Here is a 19,650-nt window from a genome sequence, read left to right on the forward strand (position 1 = left end):
ACTACTAGGTATCTATAGTCTCGTAGTAAGTGTCAGATGCTCGTGTGAGCATCGAAGTACATGGTACTTCTGTCAGTCCCAAGAGGACTTGTATAAATAGTGCTACTTAGCATAGTGTGTAAACACAGAGTCTTGATATAATTTTGAAATTGTGTTATGCTCTCTCTGTCTCTGTCTCTGTCTCTGTCTCTCTGTTGTTCTCTGTTTTACGCTTCCGCAAACACTTACGTTTACAGAAAGCCGAAGATGAATGGGGAGCGGGGTCAAAGCAGACTTGGCCGATTGCATGTTGAAGCGTTCCAAGACACGTCCAATGTAGTCGATTTGAGACAAAAAAAGTTGTCTTTTGGCGCGATTCCGACTAATCTTCATTCCGAGTATGTGTCTTGTCGGACCGAGGTCCTTCATGGCAAACTTCAATCGCAGTTTCCGAACGAGTTCGGTGAGCTCTCCGGTATGCCGACCGAAGAGTAGCATGTCGTCCACGTAGATGATGAGGAAGACGGGAGAACCGTCTTGAGCGGTTTTGGTGAAGAGGCAGTGGTCCTCATCGCTCTTGGAGAAGCCGACCGACTGGATGAAATCGTCGAACTTCTTGTACCACTGTCAGGGTGCCTGTTTCAGGCCGTAAAGACTCTTCCTGAGTCGGCAGACTAGATGTTCCTGACCGGTGGCCACAAAGCCTTTCGGCTGCTCCATGTAGATTTCCTCCTGTAGATCACCGTGGAGGAATGCCGTTTTCACATCTAGCTGAATCAGCTCCAAATTGTTGGCAGCCACAACACCGAGCATGAAACGAAGGGTTGTCATTTTCACCACTGGTGAAAAGATTTCGTTGAAGTTGATGCCATATTCCTGTCGAAATCCCTTCGCAACTAATCTGGCCTTGTACTTTGGGGTGGTCGAGTCAGACGTCTCCTTTAGTCTATAGACCCACTTGCAAGGAAGAGCACGTTGATTCTTCGGTAAGTCGACCAGATCCCAAGTCTTGTTGGCGCAGATGGAGTGCATTTCCGACTCCATTGCCAGATGCCAGGTGGCTGAATCGGCAGCTGCCGATGCTTCTTCGTAGGACGTCGGTTCGCCGGCGTCGGTGAAGAAAATTCCGGGAGAGTACCTCTCCGGAGGTTGCGACAATCTCTCGGATCTTCGAGGTATGACTGGACTGGTCACACCGGGTGTCGATGTCGGATGGTCAAAAGCCGAGCCATTCGGCTGTGCCGAATCTGTGGATTCGGTGCGAGAGAGGTCGATTACCCGTGAAACCGGTCTCGTGTTGTGTGTTGGGCCATCATGAAGGGTTGGCACTTCGAAAAATATTACCCTTTGGATTTCAATAGGCCTTTCGGCCGTTTTGTGCATAGTCAACTCGTTGAACACGACGTCCGAACTTCGGACGATTTGCCTGTGCTCGGGGTCCTAGAGTCGGTATCCGATCTCGTCGTCGGGTCCATACCCGAGGAAAACGCATTTCCTTGATCTCGGTTCGAGTTTTCGGCGATCGTCTTTCGGTATGAGGGCGTATGCCTCGCAACCGAAAATCCTCAGCTTGTCATAATTCGGCTTTCTGCCGGTCCATATTTCCTGAGGTATCTTAAGTCCTAGAGGTCTACTTGGCGACATATTGATTATGTGTACTACCGTGAGTAGAGCCTCTGCCCAGAAGCCATCCGACAGTCCGGAGTGTTGGAGCATGGATACAACGTGTTCTTGAATCGTCTGATTCATGCGTTCTGCGATTTCGTTCTGCTCCGGACTATATGGTGTCGTATATTCACGTCTAATACCGCGTTCTCGGCAAAATTTGACGAATTCATCAGATTTGAACTCACCTCCATTGTCGGTTCGGAGACACTTTAGTTTCCGACCGGTCTGGTTTTCGACCATTGCGAGCCAATCTGAGAAGATCGAGAACACCCGATCTTTGGTTCTGATGGGGTAAGCCCACACCTTCCGAGTCGAGTTGTCAATGAAACTGACGAAGTACGAGGCACCACCGAGTGACTGATGTGGCATCGGGCCACAGACGTCCGAGTGGACCAAATCGAGCGGGCTCGACTCTCTTGGTTCTGATGTCGGGTGTGATGTAGCTACCTGTTTGTCGTACTGGCAATGCTCGCAAAACTAATGGTCCGAGAAGGAGAGTTTCGGGATGTATTCGGCTCTGGATAGGTGCGTGATGCCGGCCTTGCTGAGGTGTCCAAGTCGTCCATGCCTAAGGATGACACAGGGATATCTACCAGAAATAAGTCACCCTCTCTGAGTGTGACATACAAAGGGTACAATGAGTGTACCTTTGGTCCTCTCGCAAGCAGGAGGTTCCCTATGTGGAGTGTCCACCCTCCTGATGAGAAACCAGCACGGATGCTAGCTTCATCAAGTTGTCCGACTGAGATCAAGGGTCGTGAGAGCTCAGGAACGTGTCGGACGTTGTGTAGTACGAGTGTAGAGCCACCCGGAAGGTTGAGCTCTACGGTGCCGATTCCGATGATAGCACAGTGATGCGAATTTCCGACCCGAACTGAGTCGGAGTGCCAGTCCGAATATTGTTGAAACTGTGATCGGTGAGGTGTCACGTGATATGACGCGCCCGAGTCCAGAAGCCATGTGCTCGATTCCTCAGTCGTAAGCAGAACTTCTGATTCGATTGGATTCTCTATGGACAATATGTTCGGGTCGGTCGTCAATATCTTGGCTGAAGAGCCGACGTAGTTGACTTCCTCATGCCGGTTACTCCTCTGATCAGCTCTCTGAGCTTTGTTTGTCCTTGACTTGAGTACCCAATAGTCGGCCTTGATGTGTCCTAGTTTCTTGCAGTAGTTGCAAATTCGGGTTTCCAAGGACTTGCTGCGGCTTCGCTGATTTGTCAGCGGTCGGAAGAGCTTCTTCCCCGGTTGTTCGATCGGTCGGTCGAACCTTGTACTACATAGGCTTCTTCTGCCGAGTCTTTGGTGAAAGACTTTCTCCGAGCTGCTTCAGTCAGGATTGCACTTGTGACTTCGGAGTACTTGATGGCAGTCGTAGAAGCATTGCACACAGTTGTAACGAAGGTTTCCCAAGAGGAGGGAAGACTGCTCATGAGTATCATTGCTCTGAGTTCATCCTCGATTGTCGTCCCCTGTGACGAGATTTGGGAGCTCAAACTTTCGTACTCGTTAAGGTGTGCCTGAACCGAATCAGAGTCTTTCATCCGCAAGTTGTAGAGGCGCCGGATCAAATACATCTTCGTTGAGGCGACCTTCTTTTCGTAGGTTTCTGACAGCTTCTTCCAAAGTTCGAAGGCTGTCATGCACGATTGCACTATGAAGTACACTGAATTCGACAGGTGCATCCAAATCGTGGCGCTGACGATTCTGTCCAGCTTCTGCCACTCATTTGCCTTGTATATTTTTGGAGCAATTTCATTCTCAATCGGATCGATCTGACCCTTGACTATAAGATAGTCCTGCATTTGCTCCTTCCAAAAATTGAAGTTCGAACCGTCGAACCTCCTTAGACTCATTTCCGATGAGCCGGATGTTGATGCCATCAGATTCGGTTTCGGTTGACGAAGCTCGGTTTGGAGTTGACTACGAACTTTGTTGGAGTGCAGCCGATCGGATCGGCTCACCCGATATCGTTCTAGTCGGATTTGAACCCGAGTCGGTTTGGTTTTGGATATATGTATTGTTGAACTTGCTCGAATTGACTCCGGTAACTTGAGGGACATAACCGACTGGTCTCCTGGAATGTTGCCGAGTCGGAGTGAGCCCAGTTCGCTTCCGGATATATATGCCAAATACCGATTATTGAAGCCGATTGTCTGGACCGATTCTGCTTCGGGTGACTGCAGTGACGAGAGAGACGAATCCAATTGATCCTCCCGAATGTCGATCAGTCGGATGAAGCACAAATTGGGGTTGTTGTCTTGAGACCGATCTGCACCGAGTGGTTACAACGGGCGGCGAGTAGCGTTCGGTGACCTGTTCGGATGCCGTTTAACCGAGTGGAGCACGATCGTGTCAATGTTGCACAAGGGGATTTCACCTTGAGCGGTTACGATCACGAGGAACAGAGTACAGCCGACTGGCTTACTCCAAGAGAAGATGATCTAACGCGATGAGATGCAAGCCTCGTTTTTCTTCTTCTTCTCTCTTCTCTGTTTCTTCAAATACAAAACAGAAAAAAAGAGGAATGTTGTGATCCAAAGATTCGAATGGCGGCCGACAGCGGGATGAAGGACATCCAAGCTCTGATACCAAATGTAGGGAATGAACAAGGCCGTCAGTGCGGAAGAGATCACATAGTATGATACTGTGAGGAAGAAAATATCTGCGTATGAGAAAGGCAAGAACAAAATACGTACAGAGAGAGAGAGAGAGAGAGAGAGCGAGAGGCACAAAGAATATCTATATTCACAAAAGGGCAACAACTCTATCAATGAACAACCAACCTTTACAAAAAGGTTACAAAGTCACTATATATAGTGACTCACTTAGGGCAACTGCCCTTTAAGTTATTTATAGAAATAGCCCGAACTTAGGCTCTCTAAGAGGATAGTGTGAATACGTCCATTATACATTTGTATTCGATAGTGAGCGTGGTCCCCGCGTCTCGTCGAGGTATTTGGGGAGCGAAGGATCCCCTTTGCACTCACGGCAGGTAGTACTGAGGTCGCTGAGGCGCAGCTTTTGCCATGCGCGTTCTTCTGCCTGGCGTGTGACGGACCTTGTTATTGGCCGGTCTTGTCGTGTTGGTTCTCTGGGTCGTTTGCGGCTAAACATCCATTCGTTGTTGCTCGTCTGTGAGGAAACACAGATCACCAAGTGTGCCAAAAGTGTTGCCGTTTAGGAACACGGTCCGTAGTCAGTCCTTCGACCTAGACCTCAAAGTGGGTGTGGAACCACGAACAGGGGTTTAAGCGTAATGCGTAAGGGAAGAACCCCTGTACCCTATCAACGTATAAGGGAAGACGGCTACAACCGAATCCCTATCAAGGGTTACACTTACATACTTCAATGCTTAAGTATTCAAGACACCCACACTAAATTAGCCGTAGCTATACATAGAAAATCAGAGAAGATAGAATTCTATTATCAGGCGTTTCCTTACATTCCCAAAATTACACGCACCTCCATCAAAGGTTTTCTGCCCTTTATATATGCAGGCTCTAATTAGCCGTTCACGCTCCCTGCGTGAACCGTTACATGCGTTATGCTCTTATATAATTTCTTATTCCTACGCTTTTGTCCGTCGGTTACTATCCGGCGGACAACACTAACCTTCAACTTTGATAAGAGCCTCAACAAATAGAAAATGATTACTCTTCAGATATGGGCTACCATCTTATCGATGAGATTTTGAATATAATGGTCGACATCTAGTTTGCCCTAGGCTATACTATGTATGGATGCCTCTTCTTCATTGTTTGTTTGCCACACTACCCATTATTGGTTTGTTGGGAATATGAATGAAAATTTCAAGTTTACCACACCCATGCAATACATAACCTTGCCACCCTTAACATCTAATGTCTTTGTCATGTCTACCCACCCCAATCACCTCCCTTCTTATACCGCCATCCTTAACATCCCCCAATGTCACCGTCTTTGCACTACCATTATCCAAACCTTCCACATCCTTTGTTCCATCCCAACCTCTCAATCTCCCCAACCACCCATCAACCAATGTTCTCAAAGATTTCCTCTCCACTTAGTACATATTTCGTTAGTTGGCTATCTAGTTTTGGGCCAACCTTTTAAGATAGCCCACCCAATAGCCCAAACCTTGAATCAATTAACCCATTTACTTCTTACACATCTACACAGTGGACATAGAAGTCTGTGAATGAGCACAAAACATGTTGACAAATCCACATCATGATGATTTACACAAAAAGAAGAATCACGAGATCAAGATACATATTATCATCTAGTCGTGGCCACTAGAGAGTTCTCGTGGGAGTTCTAAATCACATATGCTATGAACAACCATAGTTAGATGAGAGTCTTGTAATGAGTGCGAATCCTCGAGAGTGAACTGGCTCTCACACAAGCAACCAAAGCACTACATTGAGGAGAAGAATGAAATGACCCGGATAAGACGACTACGTGATGTAACACTATGTTGGTGAATTTTATTGGCTATATGATACATGGTCACGATCTCTTAGAGAGTTTTCTCTGGACTCCGAACGAACCATTCTATCCCATGGTTGTTAATAATCCCTAGACGAATTGATAAATTTAGTTCTCTGGATATTAACAATTTCCATTTCTTGCTTTTCTTTTGCTTCGTATCGAAATCGAGTACATAATAAAAAGCAAAAACAAATAACAGTCCGCCTCCACAATGTTTTTCTATGTTCTTTTCACAGGGTGGCTCAGAAAACCCTAATTATTTTTGTTTTCTGCTTTCCTTCTTTACACAAGGAAAGAAAGAGGCAAAAACCGCAATTCTTCCTCTTCTGCCTAAATAGTTAGATTCAGCGAAGTAAACTGCTCAGCGTCAATCATGATGACAGGGATTAAGGATAGTATTGCAGAGACAGTGCAATCTATTCGTTCAATTCAAATCAGACAGCTTATTATGCAGATAATTACACTTGGTTAGTAACCCTTTTTCTTCCTTACATTTCTTTCCTAATCCTTTTTCTTTGAATTGGCTGAGGAAAAACTTTCTCTTCACAAGTATTTTTGGTTTTTAAGTTAATTGATTTTATCAAGATTCTTTTTAAATATCACAATTTTTTTTTCATTGTTTGAAAATTTTAAGGAAAAATCTTCGTTTATTGATTGATTGATGAATTAATAAATGCTGGTGTTTATTGATTGATAAATTAATCTACTACAACGAACATGATGCAGCCAAATTCACTTGGTCAGGATCCCATCCGTTCCTTTTTATTTTTAGTACATGCTAGAAAAGGCTTTTTCCATTTCCGCCGTTGATTTTTTGCTATATTATTTTAAAGGAAAACTCATTTACACCTTTCTACTGTTTTGAAAAAAATGGTATGGAAAAATCATCCATATGAAAAAACTCACATAACCTCAATTGAAATCTTATATTCAAACATAAGTACTGCTATAGTGACTCAATAATGGGTTTGTTAATCCATGAGTCAGTCAACTAATATATGTTATTAATCAACAAACAAAATGATGCACCTTATTAGACTAGGGGAATGCATGTTTTGTTGTTGACGTTTTGCTTTTTTTCTATTGTATCATGGAAAAATCTCTCTTTTTTCCGTGATGTTCTTTTTTTATGGTGCAGTAAAACTCAGCTACATGGAAGACACGCATGAGACTGATATTCAATCACTATAAACGTGAAATAATTACCCAGTAATGAATTTGTTGATATTCCACAACAGCAGCATGATGTAGATCATTACACTTGTTGGGTGACCATTTTCTTTTTTTAGTAACTTATTTTCACGTTAAGGAGAAACACTTTCTTCATTTTGTTTCTTGCTCCTTTTTATCATGTTAAGAGAAAACCCCCGTTATTTCTGTTCCTTAAAAAAATGGTTTCAAAAGCCGATCTCTATGAAAGATACACCTAATATTCAGTCACCACAAGCACGAGCACTGACATAGTGAGACAATACCGCGTTTGTTGATTGGTGAATAAATAAATAAATCGTAATGCATAAACTCAGTTTACCTTATGCAACAACATGATCCTCAAAGAATCAGGATTGCAAAGGAGTTATTTTTCCTCTAATAATGTTTTGTGTGAGGAAAAAACTTGATTTCCAATAACATTGGAATTAATACTGGTTTGTAAAGAACGCCCTTTTCTTCTAAATGCATTTACATGGCTATGGGATTGTAAAGGAATACTTTGATACATGGTTGAAATTTGTGTCTATATGAATAAGTGAATAGTTTGCCATACGAGAAGTTGAATTTCTCGCTGGGATTTGCATATGATTTCAAGACATGTCTATAAAATAAAAACTTTTCCTTTATCATTTCTTGGCTTTTGCTTTCTTTTTTTCATGCTAAGGAAAAGTTTTCCATATGAAAGACCTGCATCAGGCATAAACTGTGCTCAAGTGTAGGTTCCTATATCTCATTGTGAATCTCGTCAAACTAATAAGTTTTTTCTATGCAGGTATGATCATGTCTGCGGCTCTTATAATGTGGAAAGTGCTGGTATTGTTCACAGGTAGTCAATCACCAGTGGTAGTAGTTCTTTCTGAGAGCATGGAACCAGGGTTTCAAAGAGTAAGCTTCTTTATATGGATGCAATGTATCTGGTTAATTTTTAAAGTCTCAAATCCATAATATTTTTGTATTTTTCATTATAGGGCGATATTCTATTTCTAAACATGGACAAGAAGCCTGTTCAAGCAGGAGATATTGTGGTGTTCAATATAGATGTAGGAAAGCACTTTTGTGAAAAATAGTTACTTTTTTATTTCAATTTTGGACTGAAAATAAGTTTTCTAATTCTTGTTGCAGGGCCGAGATATACCAATAGTTCACAGAGTCATCAAGGTGAGTGTGCATTTATGGTTAATTGTGCTTTTTCAAAATCAACAAAATGATACATATTCATTAAAAGAGTTAAAAGGATTACCATTCTGAAATTTTGCTCAAGTATAAGGCAGTATAGGGTTGAGTGTCACTTCTTTTTGAATGAAAACTGGATTCAAAATTTAATTGTAGCTTAGAAGTTGTTTGATGCTGGAGTTAGGTGTATCATGTGGGTACTTTGTTGAATTTCAAGGATTTCTAGTCCTTGCGTTGTGGTTAATGATGTCATAATGGTGATTCACGATAGAATGCTTATCATACTGCAGTCATCTACAATTGAATGCTAAATTATAGCTTGGAGATATTCATGTCAATGAATATGGGATCAGAATGTGAGTTTGGGAGAATATTGGCACGCTGATGGCGATATTTTCTACCATACAATTTGAACTTCTGACTGTTTTTTGTTTCTCATTAAGATGCCTTGAATGACATGAAGATCTATAGTTAGGTTTGAAATCAATCTGTCTCAGGGTTTATGTTGTCATCTCCACTTAATAGTATTCTCCAATTATCTCGCAATCCTTATGGGCATTTAGCATTGTTATATTGACATGTGTCTCTTTCGATGTTGTAGTTTACATCTTTATTTGTGGTCAGGGAGTTTAATGTGTACTTGTTGTACTTACAGTGGTTGAATTGCTTGTAATTTTGATCGATTTAGGTTCAATCCATTCATTTTAAGCGATTAATAATGTAATAAGTGATTCAGGAAATAAGATGAAGAGAGACACATGCAAAAAAAATTATGAGTTGCATTAGAACAATTCAATCTTGAATACTATAATGAATCCCTCTTTTTATAGGGTCATGAAAAGAATGATAGGAGTTTGCATTAAAATAATTCAATCTTGAATACTACAACAAGAACTATGTCATATGAGCATTCACTGCTTCAATGGCTGGATATTAGATGCATTGGCTCCACTAGCATTTGGTGGGTACCTTTGCAACTCCCTTGACTGTACTTAAGTAGGATCTTTAGGTGAGTTTCACCTAAAAGTGAAGGCTTATCCCCAACACTACTATCTGTAAGTTTGCAGATCTCACCATAAAACGCTTCTTTGTGAAAAAGACTAACTAGAAGACATCCCATATAATATTCAAGTTTAATCAAGAAAATGTTACACTTACGGAAGATGAAAGCCATAGTGTAAATGGGCTCGATAAACAAAAGAGTTCTGAAAGGAAATAAAGAAGCATGCACTAAGTGAAAAATTTGAAGTGAGGAAATGGGCAATATGGATCATGCAGATGACATGTATGTCAACTCCTGGGCCATGTGTAGTGCATATGTACGCTTGGCAGGAGATTTGTCCAAACTTCATTTATGCATCCAGATTTTAGGAATTATATTCTTGCATGAATGCCTCTCTTAAATATTGCTACTTGCCTGATGCTGAGTACCATTTGCTCTAGGCAGTGCAGTCTATAGCAGCTGGACTCTATTGTCCTATATAGGCAGGGGATGAGTTTCCCACAACTCTGATAAATTGTACAAAAGATCACGATTAATGGTGCTGAGAGAAATTAACTTTTGTCAAATTTTTTCATTGTTATAGCGACTTAAAAGGATTATTTCTGCAGATAAAGTTGGCTATGATCTAATGCATAACGCTTTGGATAAACTAATGGGATGATGGAGATTTTGGCTATGCTAAATTGCTGTTTCAAAATGTTCCATATAAAACATGTTTTGTAAACTGTTTAAAAGGCATGCTTTTGTTAGCCTTCTCATCAATTCATGGATAGGGTCTGATCTTATCTTTTAATGGTTTCATAGCAGAATTAACATTATGGCTGCTCACATATGTGCAGAAATTAGCATTTTAATGTCGACTCAGATACCCTTTGTGTTTCCTGGATCATTCTTCTTTCTGTAGTTTTCTGATTTTTATTCAAATATATTAAGAGTTCCAGGGGTGTGAAGCATTTGGGCGAATCTGAGCATTGTTTCTTCATCTTATTCTCATCTCTCGTATTACTTTTTGGGTGAGAGAGAGAGTTTCAGTTCAATTCATTAATGATGGTGTAATTGTGGTTCTTGGTACCCCTCACATTGCAAAGGTGGCTTCACCTAGTGACTTGGCAGGACAGTCATGCACAACTCAGTGATGGATTAAATTGTCATTTCCTGATTTAGTTTGTGGGTTATTCTATTTCTAATATTAAAGAGGGGCTCTTACATGTGAGAAGAGAATAATTGGGTGCCACATTCTTTAACCGTGTTTATGAGAAAAATATGACCATAAAGTGCTTTAAATTTCTAATCTTCTTCCTCTACTTGTATTTAGTAGTAAACTTCTATTATTCTATTTGATGTAGGTGCATCAGGATAAGGAAACTGGTGATTTTGATGCTTTGACGAAAGGTAATTTATTCACAAATGGGATACGTTTTTATTATGATTATACCCCTTATATTCAATAAAAAGGGAATGACTGGGATTCCTTACGCTAGCTTCTCTATAGATATGGTTATATTGGATGAATTCTACATTTAGATCAAGGAATGTTTGAATAGATATAAATGATGTTTGTTATATTTTGAAAATATAATATACACTTACTCATGGTTAAGATGATTATGTATATGATGGCAAGTTTTGCTAGAGGTTGACAGAGATGAAAAGAAAATGTCCAGCTGACTGATAAGGTCATACACAAGGGTTGGTATAAAGCCATTCAGTGGTCTATGTGAGCCCCTGAATATTAGAATCTGAAACTGTAAAAATGGAGAAGAGTAGCATATACTAGAAAACATTGCTCTGCTGCCATCCTTGCTGGAAACAATAGGCTGTTTCTAGTGGGTGAAATGTTAGATATAATCAATGATCAGCCCCAAGTTGTAAATCTATCCCCATATGTGCTCTTAGAGTGCACATTTTGTGATAGCGCCCCAAATGAGGAGCGGCTAGTGTGCAACTCGACCATATGGGTCAATAAGGTGTTAATCTAGGAAACCGTAGATGCGTAGGACACAATATATTTAGGAAAGAGAGAAATAGATAAAAGGATTGGCTAATCAAGTCAGCTAGAATATTTTGTGGGCAAGTTACGATGTACTTAGTCTTGAAGTATGCGTCATTGACTTCAAGATAAGTATTATCTAGCACTAGCCTGTACCTAGGGAGTTGGGTCATATTAAATGACAAGTCAGTTGACAGAAAAGGAATATCTCCACTACTGTCAACTGACTTGCACATTTATACTAAGACCAAACATAGATTATAAGTGACTTTTCTCACACAGTGGTCAGATTGATCATTAGTCCCCACTAATTTTGTAGTGAGCCGGTCCATATCCTATCTAAGCTCTAAGGTGTGAGCGCATGGGAAAACTACCATTTTGAACTACTCTCATATGTAATAGAAATTCTGTTTTCATATATCCATCTCCGCAGTTGTAACTCTATATACCTATCTACTCGATTCTCAATATTTCTAATATGGTATCAGAGCGAAGAGGTTGATCTAGATTAGGTATATACGGGTAGTTGCTGTCTAGCAACAGAGAGAAATAGAGAGAGAGAGAGAGAGAGAGAGAGTATCAATGGCCTTGTCCACGAATGTTGCAGCTGCTCCATTGCGCATTCGCCCACCTCCATTGTCTGATGGAAAGCTAGATGGAACCAACTACACTCTATGGAAGTTCAAAATGTCTGCCATTTTGGATTCCTACGAGTTGTTGGAAACAATCATGGGACCCACAGGGGGAGACCCTGAGCCCATGGCAACCTTTGACCCTGCACACCCTACCACATCAATTCCTCCAAATGCTGATCTACTTCGAGCCTGGAAGAGAAGGAATGCTGATGCGCTATGTACCATAGTCACCGGTGTATGTGACTCCGTACTAACACTAGTGCAACATACAACTAGGGCACATGAAGCTTGGAGCATATTGGCCAGCCAGTATGAGACCAGAAACTATACAAGGATACAAAACCTCGAAAATCAGCTTGCTGCAGAGAAGCTCGCTGATGGAGAGAAAGTAGAATCCTTTGTAAAAAGGATTAAGGATCTTCAAGATCAGCTGGCGGCTGTTGGAGTAGTCGTCTCTCAAGAGGATATGGCTCGTCGGTGCATTCGAGTACTTCCTTTCAAGTATGATGGCATTGTGACAGCATTGAACACTCAGGTTCGACCCACTCCTTTAAAATTTGATGAACTAAGTGCAATGCTGCTTGAAGAGGAGCTTCGGCTGAAGACAAGAGAAGAAAGGGAAGATTCAGCATTTGTCTCTAGGACTAAGGGTGAAGGGGCATCCAATTCAAACAATGCGAATAGGATACCGAAGAAGAAGAAGTTCAATGGATCGTGTTTCTACTGTGACAAGAAGGGTCACACAATCAAGGATTGTCGAAAGAAGATGGCGGATGAGAAGAATGGTTCTAATAAGACTTCTTGGAGAGAGCCCGAGTCCGCTAACAATGTCGTAGATGAACTTGAGTTATGGGTCGCAACTGAAGAAGTGTGTTCTTCAGTTGACACTCAAGTTGTTGATGAGTCTTGGATTCTCGATAGTGGAGCATCCCGACATATGACCAGTAATCGTGACTGGTACAGTTCTTGGACACCTCTACAAGAGCCCATCAATGTTGTGGTCGGGAACAATGCTCGATGTCCGGCCAAAGGAACCGGAACCGTCTCCCTCAAAGCAACGACCGGTGGGACAAAGCATCTCTCTCAAGTGTTGTACGTGCCAGATCTGAAGAAGAATCTACTGTCCATTTCTGCACTGACTGACAAGGGTCTTGATGTTCGATTCAAGAAGTCGGGTGCAGAAATAACAGATTCTGCTGGCAAGGTTGTAGGAATAGGGGTGAGGCGCAACAATCTCTATGAGCTGAGCGCGTTTACCATTTCTACTGACCACAGCACAAGTACCAACACAAAGCAATGGCATGAGAGATTTGGGCATCTCAACGTTGCTGTGTTGAAGGAGATGAAGAAGTCGAATATGGTAGTTGGGTTGCCAACCCTATCTGACTTAAGTCATGTTTGTGATGCTTGTATGATGGGCAAGCATCAAAGATCAGCCATTCCAAAAGAGAGTCAAAATCGGGCAAAGACTCCTCTACAGCTAATACACATTGACCTCTCCGGAAAAATGGTGACTCCTGCAATGGGTGGATCTCTCTACTATATGCTAATAGTCGACGACTTTAGCAGAAAGATGTGGGTTTACTTCCTTCGGGAGAAGGCTGAAGCTTTTAAAATCTTCAAAAGATGGCATAAGTTTGTCGAGCGAGAGTCTGGAAAGTTAGTGAAGGAGCTACGCTCTGATCGAGGTGGAGAATTCTTATCAATAGAATTCTGTGAGTATTGCAAAGAGCATGGAATTAAGCGCCAACTTACAACTGCCTACACCCCACAACAAAATGGCGTTGTCGAACGTCGAAATCGAACAGTTGTCGAGATGGCTAGGTGTATGTTGAAGGCACAAGCGCTGCCCGACCCATTCTGGGCTGAAGCAGTGAACACAGCAGTTTACATCCTCAATCAGAGCTACACGAAGGCACTTCAAGGGAAAACACCCCAAGAAGCTTATTCAGGCAAGAAACCTTCAGTGCTGCACTTCAGAACCTTTGGGTGTATGTGCTACGCACATATTCCAGATGTGAGCAGAAAGAAGTTGGATGCTAAAAGCAAAAAGTGTATCGTTCTCGGATATAGTGAAGAGTCAAAGGCCTATCGACTCTACGATCCAGAGGCAAGAAAGATATTGACAAGCCGCGATGTGGTGTTCGATGAGGAACAACCACAGCTAGCTGAGAACAACGATTCTCAAGTTATCTCATCAACTGAAGAAGTATTTTACCCAATCCCGACCCATTATCCAAAAAAGGAAGCTGAACCATCTGATGGTAATGGTTCACTAGTTCAGCCTATGCCAGTCCCACATGTAAAGAAAATACCTAAGTGGGCTCAACAACTCTTCAATGATCATACTCCTAAAGTTGAGTTTCCTGAAACTTCAACTGATGGATTACGAAGATCAAGAAGAATACAGGAGCAAGGAAGAACCTCTGACCACATTGTCAACATGGCTCTGATGGTGGACATCATAGGCTCAGTGAGTGAGCCGACCTCGGTGGAGGAAGCTATGGCCGACCCGAAGTGGAAAGAGGCGATGATATCAGAATATGATAGCATCATGAAAAATGACACATGGGAGTTGGTAGAGAGGCCAACAAAGAAGAAGGTGATAGGCACGAAGTGGGTATGGAAAGTAAAGTATAAAGCTGATGGCTCTTTGGAGAAATTCAAGGCCAGGCTAGTAGCGCAAGGATACTCCCAAATTGAAGGGTTCGATGTACAAGAAACATTTGCCCCGACAGCTCGCATGACAACAATTCGAATGGTCATAGCGTTGGCTGCTTCAAGAGGATGGCCGATTTATCAAATGGATGTCAAATCAGCATTTCTGAATGGGCATCTCAAGGAGGAGGTATATGTGACACAACCACCGGGGTTTGAGATACCGAATTCAGAAAACAAAGTTTGCAAGCTGAAGAAGGCACTATATGGTCTAAAGCAAGCACCAAGAGCTTGGAACAAGAGGATAGACAGCTTCTTACGATCAATCGACTTTAAGCAATGTGCTTCGGATGCAAGTATGTATGTCAAAATGAAGGACGGGAAACAAGTCATCATTATCATTTACGTGGATGATCTAGTACTTACTGGTGACCATGAAGAGTGCATTGGCCAAACACAAGAGTGTTTGAAAACTGAGTTTGAAATGACAGACTTGGGGATTCTACACTACTTCCTTGGAATTGAGGTTTGGCAAACCTCGGTCGGCATCTTCATGTCACAAAGAAAGTATGCAACAGAGATCTTGAAGACCTTCGGGATGATGGACAGCAAGTCGAAGTCGACTCCAATGGAGTCAAACTGCAAGCTATCCCAAGAAGACTCATCACCAATGGTTGACATAAGGAAGTATAGACAACTAGTAGGAAGTCTAATTTTCCTATGCAACACTAGGCCGGATATTTGTTTTGCAGTCAATGTGGTGAGTCGATTCAGCAACAAGCCGAAGGAGACTCATTGGAAAGCTGCTCTACGTGTGTATTAAAGTACATTGTGGGTACTTTAAATTATGGAATCTTCTACAAGCCAACAATTGACCAACTTAGTGGATATTGCGACTCCGATTGGGCTGGAGATAGTGATTCCAGAAAATCAGTTTCTGGATATTGTTTTTCAATAGGATCTGGAGCTGTTTCATGGAGTAGTAAAAAACAACCAACCGTGGCACTATCTTCAACGGAGGCAGAATACAAAGCAGCATGCATAGCGGCATGCGAGGTAGTTTGGCTAAGAAGAATCCTTATGGATGTGGCAGTCCCAATAAGGACGGCAACGGTATTGAGGTGTGACAATCAGAGTTGCATGGCCATTGCCAAGAACCCCGTATTTCATGCACGTACTAAACACATAGAGATTCAGTATCACTATGTGCGGGAGCTAATAAATGATGAGATTGTGGAGCTTGAGTACTGTCCAACATCAGAAAATGTTGCAGATATCTTCACAAAGGCGCTTGGAGCAGAACAGTTGCAACAACACCTTCGACGACTAGGTGTTGGCCCAATTCCAAGTGAACTCAATGGGTTGATCATTGAGGGGGCGTGTTAGATATAATCAATGATCAGCCCCAAGTTGTAAATCTATCCCCATATGTGCTCTTAGAGTGCACATTTTGTGATAGCGCCCCAAATGAGGAGCGGCTAGTGTGCAACTCGACCATATGGGTCGATAAGGTGTTAATCTAGGAAACCGTAGATGCGTAGGACACAATATATTTAGGAAAGAGAGAAATAGATAAAAGGATTGGCTAATCAAGTCAGCTAGAATATTTTGTGGGCAAGTTACGATGTACTTAGTCTTGAAGTATGCGTCATTGACTTCAAGATAAGTATTATCTAGCACTAGCCTGTACCTAGGGAGTTGGGTCATATTAAATGACAAGTCAGTTGACAGAAAAGGAATATCTCCACTACTGTCAACTGACTTGCACATTTATACTAAGACCAAACATAGATTATAAGTGACTTTTCTCACACAGTGGTCAGATTGATCATTAGTCCCCACTAATTTTGTAGTGAGCCGGTCCATATCCTATCTAAGCTCTAAGGTGTGAGCGCATGGGAAAACTACCATTTTGAACTACTCTCATATGTAATAGAAATTCTGTTTTCATATATCCATCTCCGCAGTTGTAACTCTATATACCTATCTACTCGATTCTCAATATTTCTAATATGAAACACTCACTGAATCAGTAACCTGCTCAAATATTTGTTTTTCTCACTCTTTCTTGCACAATCAAGTGTAACAATCTGACAGTCTTCTGTGAGTAATAAATAGCTCCTTCAAAAATGTGGTGCGTGCAAAATTGAATCTTTTGAACCTTTACAATGAATAGGTAGTAGACGTTGATGACAATTGAATGAAATTGATAGCCTTTGTTATGTTTTTCCAAACACTGCTGATGGTGAACATGTTTCTGTTTTACAGGGGATAATAATCAGTTGGATGATCTATCTCTTTATGCAGACGGACAGATGTGGCTAAATCAGAGACATATAATGGGCCGTGCCTCTGGGTAATGTATTCTTTCTCAAGTATCGAATGAAAATCTGGCCTTACAATGTGATTGAAGTAACAAAATCCATTATTCTTATTAGCCATTGTCAGAAAGGAATAATGACTTGTTATGAATGACAATACAATGTAAACAATCACTTCCAGAAAATACAATCTAAACACAAACACTTCCGGAAATCTAAAATTTCGTTAATTAAAAGGGACTTTTATATATAACAGTGGTGCACACATACAAAAGATCATAGCATAATAAAATAAGAAAGGAAGAGGTGTTTTGAGCGATTAGCTGAGAAATCTGCACATTGGATGCCCAGGCTAGTTCCAATCTTATATGTAGGAGGCTTTCATTGCAAAAACGATTGTGATGATCAGCAACTGACCACATTCCAAAAAGGACAAAACATATACATAAGGGCAAACTGCCACTTTATCATTGTCATATAGGTGCAAAACCAGGAAACTGAAAGCAAAAACCCTTAATATATTTGAATGAATAAAGGGAAATCCAAAATTGAAACCTATTATCTGAGGACTTAACTAGCGCTCCTTCAAATTGAATCTGAGAGTCCAGAAGTCATCTGTCAATTCACATGAACACTATCAACAAGAGGTGTTCTCTTTGTTCTTTTTAACGACATTACTTAATAATAATTTTATTTTTTCTGCTTGCTCTCCTCGGAACTCTTCAAATCGGACTAGATGACATTGCATGTACAGTAAAACAGCTGGGGACCATTGTTCCTTAGACTAGAAGAGTCATGACCAGGCAGGTGTTGGGATCGGCATGGGGTCAGTCCAGTTATGATTGGGCTCAAAGGTGTGTTATACAACGCATAAAGTAACTGAAAAGTTTAGAGTGGGCTAAGATATTTGAATACGTCATACGTAGCAGAATGTTGAAGACACTTTAGGTTATTCTAATCAAACTCTTTTTGTTTTAAACTTGGAAATTTCAGCATTAGAGCTTGCAGAGTGTCATTTTTGAGAGCTAAAATGTGCAAGTATCATAGCTGATTTGCAATTTTTTATACTATGCTCAGTGCGGTGTATCTTGGAAGCGCTATATACAGTTTTTAGTACTTCCTATTCTTCAAGGGTTTGGGCTAAACTTGTCACTTCTATTAATCATCAATAAACAAATACCAAAACGAGTGCCAAACTTTGTGGCCAACAGAGTGCCATAGTCCTTGGTGAGGAGAATCTAGCTTCTTGGATGGGAAATAAGTTTTTGGTGTGTCCAGAAATCTTTAAATTTTAAGATTTTTCCTTTCCGTTTATATAAAAGTGTTTACCTGTTGATGAAAATGACCTAAATTGGTGGTTCAATTGGGATTTGATCACCCTTTGAAGATCATAGGCTAGTTTCAAAATGCAAACTTCAACTGTGCTCACTTTCTTGAAGAATAAGCTTGGAGTATAAGTTGTGATGTGATTCTTTTAGCATAAGGGTTGGTCAAAACCATTAAAATTATAGAACCATGCAAAGCTTCTTGTCAGTGACATATCTGACCAGCCAAGCCATTGAATGTGGTTTGGGCATCGTAATTTTAATCTTGTGTTACCATGGGATAATGTAAGAAAAGGAATTCGTAAACCAATTTAGGATACACAGTGTCCTTAGATAAGTGGCACTGTGTACTGATTCCAAACTCAAAATGTGAATTCTTGTAGCAGATTCTAGCCCATGGCCATAAGGTAAATGCATGTATAAAGGCTATATCTTTTTACTTGTGCGTTAGCTTTTAATAACTTGTCAAGCTAAATTGATATTAAATCATTTAAATGCAAATGAAATATAAGCTAACTGTTTTACCCTAATTTCTATTCCAGTTTCCTTCCATATGCTGGTTGGATGACAATCTTCATGACTGAGAAGCCTTTCATAAAGGTATCATTCTACATTAGTTTTTATCAGCTTAATATTTGTATAGAAAATTTCATGGGTAGTTTTACTTCACTTATTTATGTTTTTTGACTGATGCAGTATATCCTTATAGCTGCACTGGGGCTTTTGGTCATGATGACATAAGAATTAATGAGGGTTTACATTACCTTTTAGAAGATCGGGCAAAAAAAGTCTTGTTTTGCCTTTCCCAACTGTTTGACCAGCTAATCAACTTTTTGTTTTGCGGTATGCGCGTTTATTGATTAATTAAACTTGTATGTTGTTTCAGATATTGGAAGCGTACCCTGAGAAGAGCGATTCCATTTTATTTCTAATCTTATTACATAATTATTCGTGAGAAATAGACACTTTCTTTTAAAATTATTCTGGATTGGATGATAAAAGACAAAATTTTCCCTTTTATTTCAACTCACCATTTCAATTCAGAGTGCATATTCTCATGTGATATTTATTTATTGTACAGTTTTGTGTCCAAAAGTTTGATTAAACTACGCGGATGGTTCCATTCTCATGTTTCTACATCTACTAAACTACAATAAAATATGCATACACACGCGTGTGTGTATAATTTCTTTCTCGTGAAAAGGTTTTGTTTT

General features: G+C 40.9%; 1 protein-coding gene across 2 annotated transcripts; it reads left to right on the forward strand.

Moving 5' to 3' along the window:
* Positions 1-6,297: 6,297 nt before the first annotated feature.
* LOC147869426 (uncharacterized) lies at positions 6,298-19,462 on the forward strand. Of its 2 annotated transcripts, XM_087329319.1 has the most exons (9): positions 6,298-6,586; positions 8,104-8,216; positions 8,300-8,371; positions 8,454-8,489; positions 10,854-10,899; positions 17,059-17,146; positions 18,979-19,036; positions 19,133-19,189; positions 19,323-19,462. In XM_087329319.1, exons 1-8 carry the CDS (start codon positions 6,493-6,495, stop codon positions 19,175-19,177), a joined length of 552 nt encoding a protein of 183 aa, XP_087185445.1. In that variant the 5' UTR covers positions 6,298-6,492; the 3' UTR covers positions 19,178-19,189; positions 19,323-19,462. The 2 variants fall into 2 exon arrangements, with proteins under 2 accessions (XP_087185445.1, XP_087185437.1); XM_087329311.1 differs by having other exon boundaries at positions 19,133-19,462.
* Positions 19,463-19,650: the final 188 nt, after the last annotated feature.

Source organism: Azolla caroliniana, unplaced genomic scaffold (genome assembly GCF_043228905.1).
Source record: "Azolla caroliniana isolate FFs.n. ecotype wild unplaced genomic scaffold, voAzoCaro1.0.p SCAF_1, whole genome shotgun sequence".
In the NCBI taxonomy this organism is placed as follows: Eukaryota; Viridiplantae; Streptophyta; class Polypodiopsida; order Salviniales; family Salviniaceae; genus Azolla; species Azolla caroliniana.